We start from the raw sequence: 17,965 nt of genomic DNA on the forward strand, positions 1-17,965 counted from the left end.
CAGGGTCTTATGTCACTCAGCCTGGATCACAGTGGCACAGTCATGGCTCACTATACCCCCAACCTCCTGGGCTCAAGCAGTTCTCCCACCACAGGCTCTTGAGTAGTTGGGACTACAGGTGTGTGCCACCACGTCTGGCTAATTTTCATATTTTTTGTAGAGATGGGGTTCCACTATGTTGCCCAGGCTGACCTTGAGCTCTTGGGCTCAGATGTGAGCCACCACGCCTGGCCAGTGATTGGATTTATTTATTGTACTATTATTTATTCATTATACATTATTTTTAAGTATAAATAAACCAGTACTATTTTGTAATATTTATTAATATGGATTTATTAAAATGGGTTTTGTGGCATTTTTAACTTCAGGAATGCCTGAACTAGATGAATACACCATGGAGAGGGTCCTAGAGGAATTTGAGCAGCGATGCTACGACAATATGAATCATGCCATAGAGACTGAGGAAGGCCTGGGGATCGAATATGATGAAGATGTTGTCTGTGATGTCTGCCAGTCTCCTGATGGTGAGGACGGCAATGAGATGGTGTTCTGTGACAAATGCAACATCTGTGTGCACCAGGTATGTGGGGCAGGGAGGCCAGAAAGAAGAAACCTGGGGCATGAGCCTGTCTGCTGTGGGAGTGTATGCCTGGAGTCCAGGATTCTTCCTCCGAATGGGGTCTGTTTTTCTACGATTTAAAGAAATGTGCCCTATAGACTTTCTTTTTCCCTAGTAGGTTCTTATAGTGATTGAAATATATCCTCTGCTTTTGCAACCAGAAGGATAGCACCCTCTGTGGAAATCGTCTTTCTTCACATAGTGTTTTATTCTTATCCATAAAAGTCAAGTTTACTTAAAAAGAATGTATGAGCCCCCTCTGTCCTACTGTAACACTTAAGTTTAGGTATTAAGAACACTGAGAAAACAAACCTTTGAAAAGGTGGTTAGTGTGCTGTATTAGTTTCTTACAGCTGCCCTGTGGAACAGACAAATTACTACAGACTGTGTGTGCTTAAAACAACAAAAATGTATTGTCTTGTGGTTCTGGAAACTAAAAGTCCAGAATTGAGGTGGTGGCAGTGCTGTGCTTCCTCTGAAACATGCAGGAGAGCCCTTCCTTGCCTCTTTGTAGCTTATGGTGATTTGGGCAATCTTGGGCATTCCTTGGCTCGCGGCTGCCTTCATCATCATGTGTGTTCTCCCTGTGTCTCTGTCTTCACATGGTGGTCTTTTTTTTTTTTTTTTTGAGATGGCTGGAGTGCAATGGCGTGGTCTTGGCTCACTGCAACCTCTGCCTCCTGGGTTCAAGTGATTCTTCCTCCTCCGCCTCCTGAGTAGCTGGGACTGCAGGAGTGTGCCACCACACCCGGCTAGAGATGGGGTTTCACTATGTTGGCCAGGCTGGTCTCGAACTCCTGACCTCATGATCCGCCCACCTTGGCCTTCCAAAGTGCTGGGATTACAGGTGTGAGGCACCGTGCCCGGTCCACATGGCGGTCTTCTTAGAAGGGTACCAGTCATATTGGACTAGGGACCCACCCTACTTCAGAGTGAGCTCATCTTAAATAATCACATCTGCAATGACTACTTCTAAATCTAAAGAAGGTCACATTTTGAGATATTTGGAGTTAGGACTTCAACATGTCTTTTAGAGGACACAATTTGCCTGTCATATTTGTGAGCATGTGTTAGGGTATAAGCTGAGCTGTTAAAGGAGAGGAAAGCAGCCCCTTTTCTTGAAGACGATTTCCTGTCTTAAAAAACAGGACAGTAGGTTTTGGTGATTGCTTGCTACCATCCACAGAAAGGGAAACCCTTAGATTTCAGGAGGATGGGCGCTAGGTAACTTAAAAAGTTTATGACAATCTCAGTGCCTCTTTTCTTTTTTATTTAGTTTTTAATGCAGTAATGAAGAAATTTGGATTTGGGTGGGGACATGTGCCCACGTATATTCTTAGGATTTAAAAGGCTATCCTGAAGTACTTTCTTTAAATTCACCTGTTGATGCTGAGATTTAAAGCAAACTTAAAAGAAAGACTTGTATGGAATAGGTGCTTGGTGACTTCTTGGGAAGAAGAAGCACGTTTGCTCCATGAAGTTCTTGATTACCCTTTGCTTCATAATTTGTGACCTCCTAGGCTTTCCCTCTGTCTGAAGACCTCCCCAGCTGTGGCCCAGTCCTGGCTCCTTGATAGGGAGACCTGCGACTCCTGCTTCAGTCATCGCCGTCTGTTGCTCTGGATCTCACGCTGTCTGGGAAGTCTCCTTACGGTAGTGAGAATTCCTGTGGTGGCTTTGTTCTGTGACATGAGCATCCTGATGACCAGTATTGCTTTTTTGGTTGCTGGTGCTTCATGTATTTACTTGGCTGACTTCTCAGTCTTTTTCTTGTCTTTACTTGCTATTTTTTTCCCCATGAAAAATTTTTTTGAGTAAAAGCATTCTGCTTGAAAACTGGTCAACCCCTGTGTTATCAGTGAGTTAACTGATGTCAGGGCAGGCTTGTGCAAGCTCTCACGGTGGGCGTGTGGCAGAGTTGTAACTTAAGGCTTTTGGATGCCCCCTTCTCATCTTCTGTTCTTTCTGCCATATCACCTTTTCTCTTTTCCTCAACATTTACTTCATTTTTCCTTTGAGAAATCCTTCATGGCTTATCTTTAAGGCATACTTTATGTAATCTCCTAAATTAATTTAGACCTGCTTTTCCAGGAAAAAAATTTCTTCCTTCACATGTGGCTGTAGAATGTCTGATACAGACCTTTAGTGTTTTGAAACCTTTGTAGTGTCACTTAACTCCATTAAAAATTTTTTTCTAGTAAGTCTGCGTTGACAGTAGCTTATTTATGGCCCCCAAACAGCGCTCTGAGGCTTCCATCTGAAGTGTGACTTTTCTTTGCTCAACTCTCATCCTTGTGGTTTCCTCTTTGCATCGTCGTGGGTATTCAGATTGCATAGTGGCTGTGTTTTTTCTGTCTGAAGAATTAGAGCTATGCTACTGTGACTCTCGACTTCCTGACTTCCAGGTCATTTAAGGATAAAGTTCTGAACAGTTGGGTTTTTAAAGGGCTCTCTGAATATGCTCCTGGTACTATCGTGGTTTTTATTTATTCAGTTATTTAACATTAACCTTTTCTGTCTTTGAACTGTCTTAATTACTTTAGTTGTAATAGCCTTGATTTCTGCAGTTTATGCCATCTTGTGTAATTTTGCCATCTTGTACAAAACAGGCTTTGTTTTATTTTTTAATTTAAATTGTTTTTTTTGTCTCCATTTCTGAAAGGCTGAATTTGTTTTAAATACCACCTAAGGAGACGACATTCTTCCTGTGTAGAAGGTCTCCTTTTTCTGCCCTGTTTTGTTCACTGGGAGAGTGCTGGGATCTAGTTGGTATGGAGTTTGCTTAGCCTAGGGAGTGTGCATGCTTCTCTCCTGTTCCATTGCCATCTCATTCAGCAGCTTTGGGAGATTCTCTCAGCTGCTGTGTGCTTTTTCTCCACACTCTGTATTCCACCCCACCTCTGTCAGTAAAGTAGAGAAATAGCTTCTCTCACGGAACCCTGTGGAGTGTTTCGAGGACTTACTGAGGACTTACTGCTCAATATTTAGAAACTTGGTATGGATGGGTTTCTGCGGCAACACAGCAAAGCAGATTTCATTTAAACCTTTCTGTCCTCAAGTAGTTTCCAGGACCACCCTCTGCTAAATAAATATGTATTGTGTCAGCAGAGCTCACCCCTATTATGAATACATATTCACCTCCTAAATGCTCCTGTGAGGCTGCCGGGCATTTTCCCGAGGGGAGACGGTCGTAGCCAGGAAGCTGTGGGAGTGTCTCTGCTTTGGTGGTAGTTCTGTTAAAATCTTTCTAAGTGTTTAAAGTGAATAGATATAATGGGAAAAATAACATTTTCTCTTTCTCTCTATTCCTCTGGGATGTGCTGTGGCATCACAGGCCTGTTATGGAATCCTCAAGGTACCAGAGGGCAGCTGGCTGTGCCGGACATGTGCCCTGGGGGTTCAGCCAAAATGTCTGCTGTGTCCGAAGAAGGGTGGAGCTATGAAGCCCACCCGTAGCGGAACCAAGTGGGTCCACGTTAGCTGTGCTCTGTGGATCCCTGAGGTACGTGTGGTTCTTTTTTTGTTGTTTTTACTTTTTTTTAAGACAGAGTTTAACTCTGTCGCCCAGGCTGGAGTGCAGTGAGCTGGATCATGGCTCACTGCAGCCTTGACCTGCTGGGCTCAAGTGATCCTCCCACCTCAGCCTTTTGAGTAGCTGAGATTATAGGCATGTGCTACCAGGCCCAGCTTATTTTTTATTTTTTGTAGTGAGGGGATCTCACTTTGTTGACCTGGCTGGTCTCAAACTCCTGGGATCAAGCAGTCCTCTTTCCTTGGCTTTCCAAAGTGTTGGGATTACAAGCGTGAGCCACTGTGCCTGGTCAAGCATGGTTTTTAATAGCACCTTAGCTCAGAAGCTCCTGGCTTTTAACTGGGATTTAGTGGGTGGGTGGAGAACCATGCATAAATAGGCAGCATTGCAGCTATGAGTAAAAAGACACCTTTTAGTTGCTGCCTTTTTCCTTGAGGAAAAACTGAATCTTAAGCACACTCTCATCTTGTCATGGAATGTAGATTCATGGAAATGTTAGCTGGAAGCAGCAGTCACTTGGGACGGGAAGTTAGTGGTGGTCACCCAGCCATTGCAGTGAGCCTTCCCATCGCGACTCTCACTCTCAGGAGCAGACCTGTAGCACTTAACCAGCTGTGGCCTGGGTGTGTCATTCCCCAAGGATCAGCTGTACATCCTGTGTGTGGCAAGCTGTACTTGAGTTGAGGCACAACCATGGTTAAAAAACCACCACTCTTAGGCATACTTTGGTGATTTTTATTTAAACTCTTATTGTGCCTCAACCTTTTTAATTTCAGGTCTGGTCTAATTTATTTCTAGTCTCAGACCTTGACTAATATAATTTGCATAGCTCAGTGTGAGAATATAATTTGCTATTCAAATTCCAGCATTTTTTGGGTGTGATTTTGGTACATTTTCCTCTTGGGGAATATTATTTGAGGATGATTTGGATTGAGGTTTCATGATTCGGATCTTGGTAGCACTGGGTCTTGTGGTTTGGTATTGATGGGATACAATTCGGTGATCCAGGCTGAATGCAGAGATGATACCTTATTTATCTTTGTAACTTCCCATCTTGAATGTAGTCATGTTTCAGACTGAAGAAAATGGTTTTCTTTGGCGAGAGATTAAAAACAGGTTATATTTACTTACCCTGTTGTTGACAACCTATTTGAATCGATTTAAGATGGATTTTTAGTCTTCACCAATTTGTTATGAGCTAGAGATTACAGACGACATTGTCCTGGTACATGACTCTTTGTCATCAGACGCTCCGGTGAGAAGTGAAAACTCAGTTATCTAAGTGTTTTTGACAAACAGGGATGTCTGTCAGATGGGGACTGGGCTGTGAGCTCAGTTGTCACTGGGGCTGTTCCGAGGCTTTTAAAGTAAGGGTTTGCTTTGAGTGGGTGCCCCTTGCCACTGTCTGGTAGGAGAGATGTAGGAAAGTAATGGATCTTTTAGTTTCTGACATTCATGTTCAGCCTTTGACGACCTGAGCCACCCTGTCTTGCTGTTTTCCAACCTTTAGGTGAGCATTGGCAGCCCGGAGAAGATGGAGCCCATCACCAAGGTGTCACACATTCCCAGCAGCCGGTGGGCGCTAGTGTGCAGCCTCTGCAATGAGAAGTTTGGGGCCTCTATACAGGTAATTAGCTTCCTAAGAATGGCTTCATTTTCCTTTCCTGCGTGGTGGGGAGCAGGATGAGGGAAGGCTCTGTGAACTGTCCAAGGGTTTGGAGAGGGGACTAGAATCCAGGAAGCAGGACGAGGTTCCCAAGGGGTGACTCCAGCCCCAGTACACACACCTTTAATAGGCTAACTGTATCCGGTGTAACTAGAACCCAAGCTTTCACAGTCACAGGGTAGTTCAGAAGTTCCCCTGAGCTGTGAGGCGGTTGCAGTTTGTCTCTCGCTACCCTTTCTGCCCAAAGTCTAGCATCGCAGCTTCTTTCCATAGGCCAACACCTCCTAGCAGTCTTAGTGAGATGTTCCTTGACACGGCATTTGAGAGTTGGCCACCCTCCCACCTGCAGTCACCGAGTGTAGCTGCAGACCCTGGCCCACCTCTGTGGCGGCCTCCTGAGATTGCAGGTTTCCATGGTGTGCGCACACCTGTTAGTAATTAAGGGGACATGCTAATGCATTTGCAGTTGGAAAAACAGAGACTCTTTGAACACGGCCTGGGTAGAGGGTCATCTGTGAGGAGCTCCTGTGTATGCTGTCATCTGATTGGAGCATCATTTGGATGTCTGATTCTTTATGGCACCAGGCGCGCATGCACGTTGTGTGTGTGTGTGAGAGAGCGTGAGCGAAAGAGTGCGTGCACACCTGTGTGTAAACATGTTGCCTGCCTGCTTTTGCATATCCAGGTACAGACAAGTATAGGATGTCATGAGATAGGGGAATTAAGGAGGGAATATAGATGGCATGCTGTTTTTCATGTGGTCTAAGACCCTACTGAGAAGTTCGTTTTTAGGCCTCACATTATTGACATCTAGACAGTCAGGATTAGAGAGGCCTGCAGTGCTGTGTGGCTGATGGGGGCCCTTCAGGTTAAGTTTGGATCTTCTGGGATGTACTAGCACAGGCCACAGGCTCTTCTTCCTTGGTTTCCTCATTGAATTCTGGGAGCAGAGGCACTGTTTTGGGATGGCTTCTTTCTCAAAGCAGCTCAGCACAGACATAAGCTCCAAGAGCATGGTCATCCTGTCAGCCATGGGTTTTAAAGAAATGACCTTATTTGGCAAAGTCAGTTTGTATTTCGACTGATAAATACTTTTCGGGAAGGTGGTTTTAAAAAATTTTTTTTTTTTTTTTTTGAGACAGAGTCTCACTCTGTCGCCCAAGCTGGAGTGCAGTGGCATGATCTCGGCTCACTGCAACCTCCGCCTCCCGGGTTCAGGCGATTCTCCTGCCTCAGCCTCCTAAGTAGCTAGGATTACAGGCACACACCAGCACGCCCAGCTAATTCTCATTTTTGTATTTTTATTAGAGATGGGGGTTTCACCATGTTGGCCAGGCTGGTCTCGAACTCCTGACCTCGTGATTCACCCACCTCGGCCTCCCAAAGTGCTGGGATTACAGGCTTGAGCCACCGCGCCTATTTTTAAATTTTTTTAACAAGCCAAGTGGTTCTACTTTTCTTCTTTATCACTTTGACTAGTGTTCAAGAATCCAAAATATAACAGAAATATTTGGAGGGTGGGTCATGAGACAGCTGGTGGGATTTGGCTGGGGACCTTGAAATAGTGGAGATATTTTTGGCATGTGAATACATGACAACCGCCTCTGGCCTGAGTTGGATTGGGGAAGGAGGAGGAAAGAGTGGAGCAGGAAGAGAAAAGGGCAGGGAGCTGATGAACTTGAGTGTGTGTGTATGCATGTGTGAGTGTGAGTGTGTGTGAGTATGGGTGTGTGTGAGTATGCGTATGTGGGTGAGCATGCATATGTGTGCATGTGTGGGGGTGTGAGTGTGCATGTGATTATGCATGTGTATGTGTGTATGCATGTGTATTTGGTTATGCATATGTATGCTGTATGCATGTATGCGTATTTGAGTATGCGTGTGTGAATGTGTGAGTATGCATGCGTGAGTATGCGTATGCGTGTGTATGCATGTGTGCATGCATGTGTGCATGCGTGAGTGCGTGAGTATGCACGTGAGTGTGCATGTGTATGTGTATGTGTATGCGGGTGAGTATGCTTGTGCATGTGAGTATGCATGCATGAGTATGCGTATGCGTGTGTGCATGTGTGCATGTGTATGCATGTGTGCATGCGTGAGTGCATGAGTATGCACGTGAGTATGCATGTGTATATGTGTGTATGTGTATGCGTGTGAGTATGCGTGTATGTGTGTGTGTGCATGTGTATGAGTGTGTAAGTATGTGTATGCACGTGTGCACTGGCAGGAAACAGGCTGCAGCAGACCACATTCCCCGGTGTTCTGAGCGTAGAATTTATGCCCTTGCCTGAGTATGCCAATCCTGGTCCATAATTAATGTTTAAAAGAGGTGGGCGAATGGGATCTTTGTTTCCCTTTTGAAGAGAGATGATATAATGACTTTTTTGTTGCCATTGACCTCTTTTTCCCAGAACATTAATCTAAAGAAGAGGCCAAAGAAGGCTGATGATTTTTCATATCTTCACAGAATGGATTGATTTTATTAAAAGAATTCCTCTCTGAAATGTCTGCAGCTGTGAAGGCTCTGGTTTACGTTTCTGTAACATCTGTTTGCTGAGTCAACCTGAATGGGAAAACCCAGAGGAAGGCCATTTGGCGTTTTTACAAAGTCCTGTATAAATATTCTGCTGCAGTTCATTTCTCTTTAGGGTTAGAGCGCTTGGGTTAAGTGTAGTTTAAGCCAAACACAGATAGTGTCTCAGTCATCTGTTCCCACTTTTACTTCCCACTTGGCTGTGTGCTACAAGGGAAGACACTTTGTCTTCTCATGACAGTGGCCAGGTGTGTATGTGTGCGTGCGTGTTTGTGTGTGTGTTCTGCCACCAAAGCTGATTTCATACATTTCTTAGAATTGAGGTTATTTATAGAGAAAATACAGATTTATGTCAGTCTCTGTGGTTGAAGTGTTTGTAAGGGTGGAATGGTGAAGGGAGCTGGATTTTCTCCTTTTCTCAGTAAAAGAGACCTCATAGTAATGGAAGACAGCCTGGTTGGCAGCGAGTTTCCTCTTAAATACTGGAATGATTAGGGGGAAAGCCTCAGCTCTAGCCTCTGCCATCCTTGGTGATGTGATTCAGGATCTGTTGAATGAGTTGAATTCAACTTCTCAGTTGGCTTGAAGCCACTGGATTCTACAGCTCTGTGCAGCCCCTGGCATGCCCCGGGGATCACTTGGCTTCACACAGTGCAGTGCTGCTTTTCAGGGACTGGCTTCAGTCACCATGAGGAATCACCTTCTAGGGATTTGCTCAGCAAGATCAGTGGAGGAGGAGTTAATCACTTTGCTCCTGCTAGACCAGAGGCGTGTTGTCTGGATCAAAGGCACTAAATTGTGGCCCTGTTTAGGCAGTGAGAGGGGAAGTGTTCTTTAGGTTGCTGATACCTGGCCTCTACGTTGACCTCCCTGTGATGCATGGGAAGGATCTTTCACGGTTCTCCTGCCTCTCTTCAGTGGCCAGGATCGGCGTGCACAGATCTCAGGGCTCAGAGCCCTCCATGCATCTGGTGAAGCTTCTTCGCAAGTGTGAAGACCTTTCCCTACCTTTCCTGTGCTGGATTCCTCTTGTCTCCTATTTTTTGGGGTTTTTATTCAGTTTCTCCTTCGTGCTGCTTCAAGGAAGTGCACTGTTCATTTTCTCACTCGTGTTGGGACTCTTCCTGGCTGGGGAGTCAGGATTTATGTTCAAACTGTGAGTAGTAGTCATTCTTCCCAAGGAGGTTCTTATTCAGGTTTACACCAAAAGAGCTCAAATCTGTAAGAAAACCCAAGTTAATGCCTGAAAGTGGACTTTGCATATTGAGTACAGATTCTTTTGAATATGATCCTAGTGCCACACCTCCTTTCTCTACACATGTCATTTGTGTAATCATGTCTGCTCCAAGATGGGATTTGGATGCAGTTACTTTTCCGAGGAAGTTAGGGTTTGGTTGATTAAACCTTTCATTTGAAGAGGGCCCTTAAATTCCAAGACTTGGCTGGGCGCGGTGGCTCACGCCTGTAATCCCAGCACTTTGGGAGGCTGAGATGGGCGGATCTCTTTTGCCCAAGAGTTGGAGACCAACTTAGGCAACATAGGGAGACCTCATCTCTATAAAAAAAATTCCAAGCCTTACCTCTTTTAAAACATGACAGGATCTTGCAGGGTTAATCCACGTACAACTTTCCTGTCACGGCACATGCTTGAAGCATGGCTCTTCTCTGTGCATGTGTACATGGGGTGCCTAGCACTGCGGGCCTTCTGCCATCGTTGCTCTATAATGGTCTATTCTCATGTTCTTTGTGTGTTCTTGCCAGTGCTCTGTGAAGAACTGCCGCACAGCCTTCCATGTGACCTGTGCTTTTGACCGGGGCCTGGAGATGAAGACCATCTTAGCAGAGAATGATGAAGTCAAGTTCAAGTCCTATTGCCCAAAGCACAGCTCACATAGGAAACCCGAGGAGAGTCTTGGCAAGGGGGCTGCACAGGAGAATGGGGCCCCTGAGTGTTCCCCCCGGAATCCGCTGGAGCCCTTTGCCAGCCTTGAGCAGAACCGGGAGGAGGCCCACCGGGTGAGTGTCCGTAAGCAGAAGCTGCAGCAGCTGGAGGATGAGTTCTACACCTTCGTCAACCTGCTGGATGTTGCCAGGGCTCTGCGGCTGCCTGAGGAAGTAGTGGATTTCCTGTACCAGTACTGGAAGTTGAAGAGGAAGGTCAACTTCAACAAGCCCCTGATCACCCCAAAGAAAGATGAAGAGGACAATCTAGCCAAGCGGGAGCAGGATGTCTTGTTTAGGAGGCTGCAGCTGTTCACGCACCTGCGGCAGGACCTGGAGAGGGTAATGATTGACACTGACACCTTATAGTGACTTAGAGAAGAAGATGCAAAGAGGCGAACGCTCGCCCAGAGCAAGAAATGATAGCCAGTCATATACTCTCAGACCCTTGTACACACCACAGCATGAGGTTGTGTTGGTTAAAAATATTTATGGGCTGGTAAACTCATTGTACATATGTGCAAAACTGCCACTGAGTGGGGAGCTTCTTTGTGATTTTTTTTTTAAAAACACTTTCCCATTAATCTTTACTGTTTTGTAAGATCAAATGGGGTGTGTCTTCCCCACCCCCATTCCTTCATTCTAGAGCTAGAGTGAATGAGCCCCAAGAAAATGACCCAAGGAGTTGACTCAGGATTGTTTACAGACTGATTTAGAAAACCAGAACGGATTTCATTTCTAATGGAGGGGGCCAGAGATGGGAAAATTTCTTTTTCAGTCCGGGGAAACACACCTAGGTGCTGGTGATGGGCTTATGAAGGAAGCTAAGCACGGCTGCTCACTGGCCCCCCCTTTGTTTCTTGGGTAATTCACAGGGGAATTCCCAGTACTGTCATAGAGCAGAGCAGGCAGTGGGTGCTGATGTGTGTGCATGAGCTGTATGTACACATGCATATATCTGTTACGGAAGATACTCCTGGCAGTGAGGTGCTAAGTCATCACTGAGGCTGTGTGTGTGTGTGTGTGTGTGTGTGTGTGTGTGTATGTGTGTGTGTGTCCCCGTGTCCATCCATGTCTCTGTTGTGTGTCTGTGTGCGGGTATGGGTGGGATTCCTGGTGGACAGGGGTGTCAGATCTGTCTGAGGAGCCCCAGTCATGCTCAGCACGCTACAGATGTGTTGTTTGTCACACTGAGATTGCTGAATGTCATGGCTGTTGGCTGCCGAGCCTCAGCTGCTGGCACTTCCTTCTGCTGTTTGCTGCTTTTGTGCCTCCCCCACTTTCCATCACCTCTGGAGTCCCGTCTGGACGTCCCTTCCTGCTACAGGAATAATGAGGTGTGGGCTGCCTCCCGCTAGGGCCTCCTGCTCCCTGTAGGTAGTTTCTGGCTGAGGCTTGCTAATTGGGGATGCTTCTTAGAGCATCTTCCACATCAACTCCCCTGGCTGCTGGCTACCGATTAAATTCATTAGTGTGAAAGAGGTGGGAGTGAGGTTTTCTGGCCTGAAGCAGTCTGCACTGAAAGGTACCCAAGTGGCCTGAAACAGTGTAGGGAAAGACCTGGGAAACACTGGACCAAAAAAGCCTGATCTCATGGAGACCTGCATGGCCCTGTTAGAGATGGCGTGGAAGTGAAAGTCTTTTAAAGGGAGCATTAGAGATCCTTTCAATACACGACTGAGTGCCAGCTTATTTGTGATGCCCCTTCCCAGACCAGGTTAGGATTCCTGGGAAGGCCGCGGATTCCGGCCCTGGAAGAGGCAGGATCCTGGAGCAGGTTTGTGAGGCTTTTGTGCTCCCATACGCCCCCTGGTGGTGAGTGTAAAGAAGACTTTGCCTCTCACAACTACATGTATGTGTGGCATTTTTGTTAGAGATGAGAAAAGGATTGAGAAGGATAAACTGGAATCCTGGTGAGAAGCCTTTATGCCAGCCCGACACCTGCTGTAATTGGGGTGCATGAGCTATGGAGTCAGATAGTTGTTGGGAGGGGGAGGACAAGAAGTCTATTGTTTGGACTGTGTTTGTCTCACAATCACCACAAAATAAAAGTGTAGAAAATGCTTGTGGTGTACTAACTCTTTTCTGTACTTAAGTTACTCAGATTAACATGCACTTCTAATTCTAAACATTTTTTTTTGGAGTCATCACTGTCGCTGTTTAAGTAGAACAATGCCAACGATGTATGAGAAACAGGGAATAAATCAGGATTTGTGTGTGTATGTGTGTGGCATTACTTACATTTACTTTATTAAAAAGCCTAAGGAACTTTAAAGAATTTGTATTCAGTTTATTTTTATTTTTTCAAGACAGAGTCTCACTTTGTTGCCCAGGCTGGAGTGCAGTGGCGTGATCTCGGCTCACTGCAGCCTCCGCCTCCCGGGTTCAAGTGATTCTCCTGCCTCGGTCTCATGAGTAGCTGGGATTACAGGCATGCGCCACCATGCCTGGCTAATTTTTGTATTTTTAGTAGAGACGGTTTCACCATGTTGGTCAGGTTGGTCTTGAACTCCTGACCTCAAGTGATCTACCCGCCTTGGCCTCCCAGAGTGTTGGGATTACGCCACTGTACCCAGCCTTAGACTCAGTTTAAAATGGGCTTATTGTAATGAAAAAAAAAATACGCTACCCAAAATTTGCCATGATGCCTGTGATGGTGAAGGCATTAAACAATTGAAATCTTTGCCTTGCCCAGAGAGTTGCAGTTATTTGTAATTATAAACAGTAAGTGTATCAGGGCAGGGGTGACAATAAAAAACCAATCATTACTACCAATTTGTTTTCTCAAGTAAGTTAGTTTTCTGTTTAATTCACACAATATCAGTTTATAGCAGATCCTCAAAAATCATTTAATACCTGTGACTACAATCAAGGCATATGATCATTCTCAGACTGACAAATGAGTAGCCATCATTAGAAATGCAGACAACTGAGTAATTATGGTGACTGCTCTTCCGTCAAACACACACCTCGGGGCATTGCATACCTGGGTACCAGTTCTGGATCTGGAAGTTAGGTGACAGGAGTAGATTTCAGGAGGGCTTGGGAGCACACAACTTTAAGAAGACACAGTTGCTGATGTGGTGGGTAGCCATGTCATTCCCAAGGCTGCCACTTCACTCTCATTCCTTTCCCCTAAAAGATGCAGTAAACGTGAGTTCAGCAAATGAGTATTTATTCAGATAAAGACATGCTACCACTGCACTCTGGCTAGCGTTATGGAAAGTGGCCAAGTCCTGGGGGCAGTCCTGTAGTCACTCAGTGGAATGGTCACCTTTGAAAATCTGGTAGTGGCTACAGTGTCCCTGAACAAAAGGCACGTTCAACTTTAGTGCTGCAAACAGGTTTGGATTCAAGAAAACACTGAAACCACTTTTAGATGTCTTAGAGCAGTGTATCTCAGGGTGTTGTCCCTGACCCAGAAACTTAGGAATGCAGATTCATGGGCCCCACCTCCAAAGGGTGGTTCTGTTTTGTGGGTACCCCATGTTTCCGTTTGGGAACACTGCTTTAGGGGAAAGTGATGATCAGGTTTAAGGTGGTGTGAGAGTGCACCTGGAGATGGTTTAAATGTTTTTTTCAGATACTTCCTTGCAGGCAGTTGGGAGAAGATAAAGCAGGGGAGGGAGCTTGGTGGAACGGGTGCAGGAAGGGACAAGCTGGATGTGTTTTGAGGATGGGAGAGCATCAGTCCAGCTCTGCAGGTGGAGGTTGCTGAGCGTTGTCCTATAGGGAACTTTATGCATAAGGGAAGTCAGGTTTAGAGTCCTCACTACTATAAAGTGGAGTTGGTCAGGGCTGATTTGTTCCGATTGAAAACCATGCCCTTTGCTTTTTGGGTTTACATTTAGATATTTCCCATCAGAGATCATGAGGAATAGCAGTGGGATTTTTCTATTTAGCAGCCATGGTGTGGTCAAAGCTACCAGAATTAAATTTGAATAATATACAAAGTTCAAATTCCCTGGCTTCCCCGTTTTCCATTTTTAAGGATAATTTCAAGTAAGAGAGATGTAAGTATTTCTATTACATGTCTGATTTGAATATGAGAGCAACCTGTCTGCTCCTAAGATGTCAGAATTTGTTTCCATTTTTTATTTCCAGGAGTCAGATTCCTTGTTAATGTAAAAACGGTTCTGTTTCCTAGAAGTTTTGAATCTGCTATGGATCTAGGTCTGGCCCCTCGTTCTTGTGCTTCACTCTTAATTTCCCCTGGGTGGAACAATATCGAAGAGAGGAGGATGTTAGCCACGTCCATTCCCAAGTTGGTGAGAATTTCTATAAAGGACACCTGCTTCTTGGATTGAGGGTGTGCAGCTGTCAGAGAAGGGAAGAAACTACCTTAACTAGGCTGATTGACATCCATGTAATATTTACTATGAGACAGGGAGAGTGTTTTTATTCTCAATTCTTTAAAATAAGACAGGAAATGTTAGTGACATAAGGGATTGTTAGAGAAAAAAAGATGGGAAGATCCTTAAAGTGAATTTGTTAGGGGCAGGAGAAGCCTGACTTGGCATTTTCCTGTTTAGGCCAGGAGATTTTACCATGATGCAAATGTGAAAGCCTGTGTTCTGTCTCTCTTAATGCTTCATGTCCTCTTGCAAATGAGACTGCCTTCAGTACAGCCTGAATTGTTAGGGTTTAGTCTACACTTAAACGCTCTACACCAGAGTGCAAAATCTTTTGTGTCTTCACAAGGCTTGTTGATGCTTGTTGCTGTCCTCACTGCCAAAAGAAAAGGTTGGTGACCTTTGGACTTTTTCCACTTAAAGTAGGGTGATACTACTTTATTGAGTTTATGGGGAAAAAATTATAAAGGTGTCAGGGGAAGAGTTTGCTCATAATGGGATTTTTTTAGGAAAGTGAAGACATGCCTGTAGGAGCTAATGGGAAAGATGTGGTCAGATAAAGATGCTACCACTCCTGCCACTGAGATTACTTAGGAGGTCTTGTCCACATATTCCTGAAGAAGGGTTTAATTGTGTATTTGGTGTGCTGTGTCTGACATCTGTGTTTGCAGGTCCGTGTAATCTAATCAGGTTGACCAATAGAAGATTTTAGGACTGAAGGCTTAAGGGAGTTTAGAGACTAATTCTTTAAGTTTTGTGTATTGAGTGATGACAGGTGGGGAACAAATCTAAATGTTGATTACTGAGCATAGGTTAGGGTTATGTGATCCAAAGCAGTCACACATCAGATAGGAAGTAGAGCCAACTCTTAGCACTGGGTCTTTTCAGTTACAAGCGAATCAGGAGAGGGCAATACCAGTTTTTCAAGTGATGATACAGAGAACTGGACTGGAGATGTCTAACCAGCAAATCATTGGCAAAGCTGGAAATTTCCTAGGCATTCGCACACCTCATAGCAACACATAAGCTACCTGCTAACTCCAGGCCTTTCAGTGAGTTCAGTGTGCAGTTGACAAAGACATTTACTAGGATTCTTGGTAACCATTTGGTCTTCCAGTGGGCCTGGTGCAGGGGGCTCCACTTTGATGACCCTTGGCCCCATGTTTACCCAGTTGAGCCTCAGAAGATAGTTGATAAAGTGCAGAAGTGGCTTCTGAACTGCTTTAAAGCCATTGGCCATCCAAGTAATAGAAGATATTGATGCAATAATTAGCAAAGTCGACTGGCAAGAGGTTGCAAGTTTTGACTTGGACACCAATGGCCTCTGTGCCGGGATGGGTTAGGTGTGATGGAGGAGGCAGGACTTTTGTAGGAGTTCTCTAGGTGTCCCTCCCACTCCTGTGGGTCCCTAACCCTCTTCGGTGTTGCTTCTGCCTATGTTGAGGGCTATATGTGGAATCCTTCTTATCTGCCCAAAAGGAGATCAGAGATTGGATAAAATGTTTAAAGTACCTATTGATTTCAAGTATCTGTCAAGGCCCTAGTAGGAGTAATTTCTCTTAGGTAAAGAAATTTAAAAAGCACCAAAGTACTGTTATACTGTATTGCTTACTTAGAATCTTTATTCTCTACCTTCTAGGTTCGGAACCTCACTTACATGGTGACCCGCAGGGAAAAGATTAAACGGTCTGTGTGCAAAGTCCAGGAACAGATATTCAATCTTTACACTAAGCTTTTGGAGCAAGAAAGAGTTTCAGGTATGCATTAAGCCCTGGTAGGTCAAAGTATAGGGCAGGGGTTTGTAAGCTTTAACACTGTTGAGGAAGAAATAATCATTTCTTAATTTTCTTATAGAAGAATTTAAGAAGCATAGACGTTCATATTTAAAGGAAGTCTTTAATTTGAGGCATCATGTTTAAGGGAAAAAGCTATGAATTTGCCCTCTATAAATATGGGTGGAATCCTGTGTTCTCTGCTTACTGAGCAAACACATGAAAGTCTTTTGAGTCTCCCTAATTTCTTCATGTGCAAAATGGGGATATCTCAAGCTACCTCTTGGAATTGAGAGACTAAAATGAAACAGTGACTTATATATTACACAGTACTTGGTAAACACATCATGGGGATACCTAACAGGTTTATATTCAGCCTTGGGCTCTATCTGTAACATGGTAAATATGATCAATATATGTTAAGACTGTACTTAAGACACAGTCCATTTTTAGATAATGTTCACAGTAGACTTTTTTTGTGTAGATGGATTGTTGACTATTTCTGAGATTGAGCACCAAATATTTATTTAGTGTCTTCTATTTTATATTGCCCTGGGCTAGGCAAACAGAAAAAGAAAACTAGGGTATATACTTCCTCTACTCTGGACAACACATCAGTTACTTGGGAGATCAAGGGCAAAGATCAAGTTGGGCAGGTTGTTTAACCTCTCTGAGATTCCATTGATCTTAAAGTTTGTTTTAGAATCAAGACCCCTTAAGTGCGTTTGAGCCCTATATTCTGTGATCATAAGCCCCCAAAAGTAGGTAGTATAAGGATTTCAGAGAAGCAGAGCTGCTGAGTGTGGATCAGGCAGAATTAGGGACCCACGGAACAGGTAGGTCTTAGACTGGACTTCACTGGAAGATAGCGTCTCTCTCCTGCCTTGGACTGCCCTTTAAAGTTCTAGCTGCACCATTCTTGGTGCTTGCGTTGTGCAATCATAGTTGATTCACTCTTGTTTTTGTGCATTTGTGGCTTTTTGTCACTCCATCTAGATTATTATGGTGCACAGAGACAACAAAGAAGTTGTTATAACCTGTTGCGTTGAAATCCAAGTTCTGGTTTATCTAACCAATTATGTGCGACTAGAGGGAGCTCGGTCATCTGAAGAAATAAAAAAAGGTTTAGGGAGGTTTAAATAATGTTCTTGAAATGTTACATAGTTTGAATGCAATAACTTGTTGATATCCTAGATATTTTCTTCCCAAGATTAAGTATTTTCCAGGTGAATCAAGTGTATATCATTAGCTGGAACTTGGAGTTTAATTGTTAAGATTTTAAAAATAAATTTTCTAAGTAGGGCGTCATATGTAAAAGTAGGTCGATTCAGATTCCCTAAGGTGAGCTCTCTCTTCATGATTCCTGCCTGAATACAAATAAATGAGATCTGTTTAACTGCCTTGGAAGACTGTCTGGTGCAGATCACCGAGCCTACAGCAGCAAATGCTGAGCTGGGATCACTAATGCAAGTTGTGCCTGTGGAGTTGTGCCATTGGAGGGCCTTCTGCAACTCTTAGGTCATTATGTAATGAGTGATTCCCTGTAAAAA

General features: G+C 44.4%; 1 protein-coding gene across 12 annotated transcripts in view; it reads left to right on the forward strand.

The window, feature by feature from the left end:
• JADE1 (jade family PHD finger 1) overlaps nt 1–17,965 on the forward strand; it is a 65,816-nt gene that overhangs the window by 42,171 nt on the left and 5,680 nt on the right. For 10 of the 12 annotated variants that reach the window (XM_055385366.2, XM_019025586.4, XM_055385367.2 and 7 more), the window contains 5 exons: nt 369–580; nt 3,954–4,121; nt 5,662–5,778; nt 10,112–10,633; nt 16,283–16,400. In XM_055385366.2, the coding sequence (XP_055241341.1) occupies nt 369–580; nt 3,954–4,121; nt 5,662–5,778; nt 10,112–10,633; nt 16,283–16,400 (1,137 nt within the window). Of the gene's footprint in view, nt 1–368; nt 581–3,953; nt 4,122–5,661; nt 5,779–10,111; nt 12,514–16,282; nt 16,401–17,965 lie in introns of those variants that run through there. The other 2 variants (XM_055385373.2, XM_055385372.2) reach the window with 1 other exon arrangement.

Source organism: Gorilla gorilla, chromosome 3 (assembly GCF_029281585.2).
Source record: "Gorilla gorilla gorilla isolate KB3781 chromosome 3, NHGRI_mGorGor1-v2.1_pri, whole genome shotgun sequence".
In the NCBI taxonomy this organism is placed as follows: domain Eukaryota; kingdom Metazoa; phylum Chordata; class Mammalia; order Primates; family Hominidae; genus Gorilla; species Gorilla gorilla.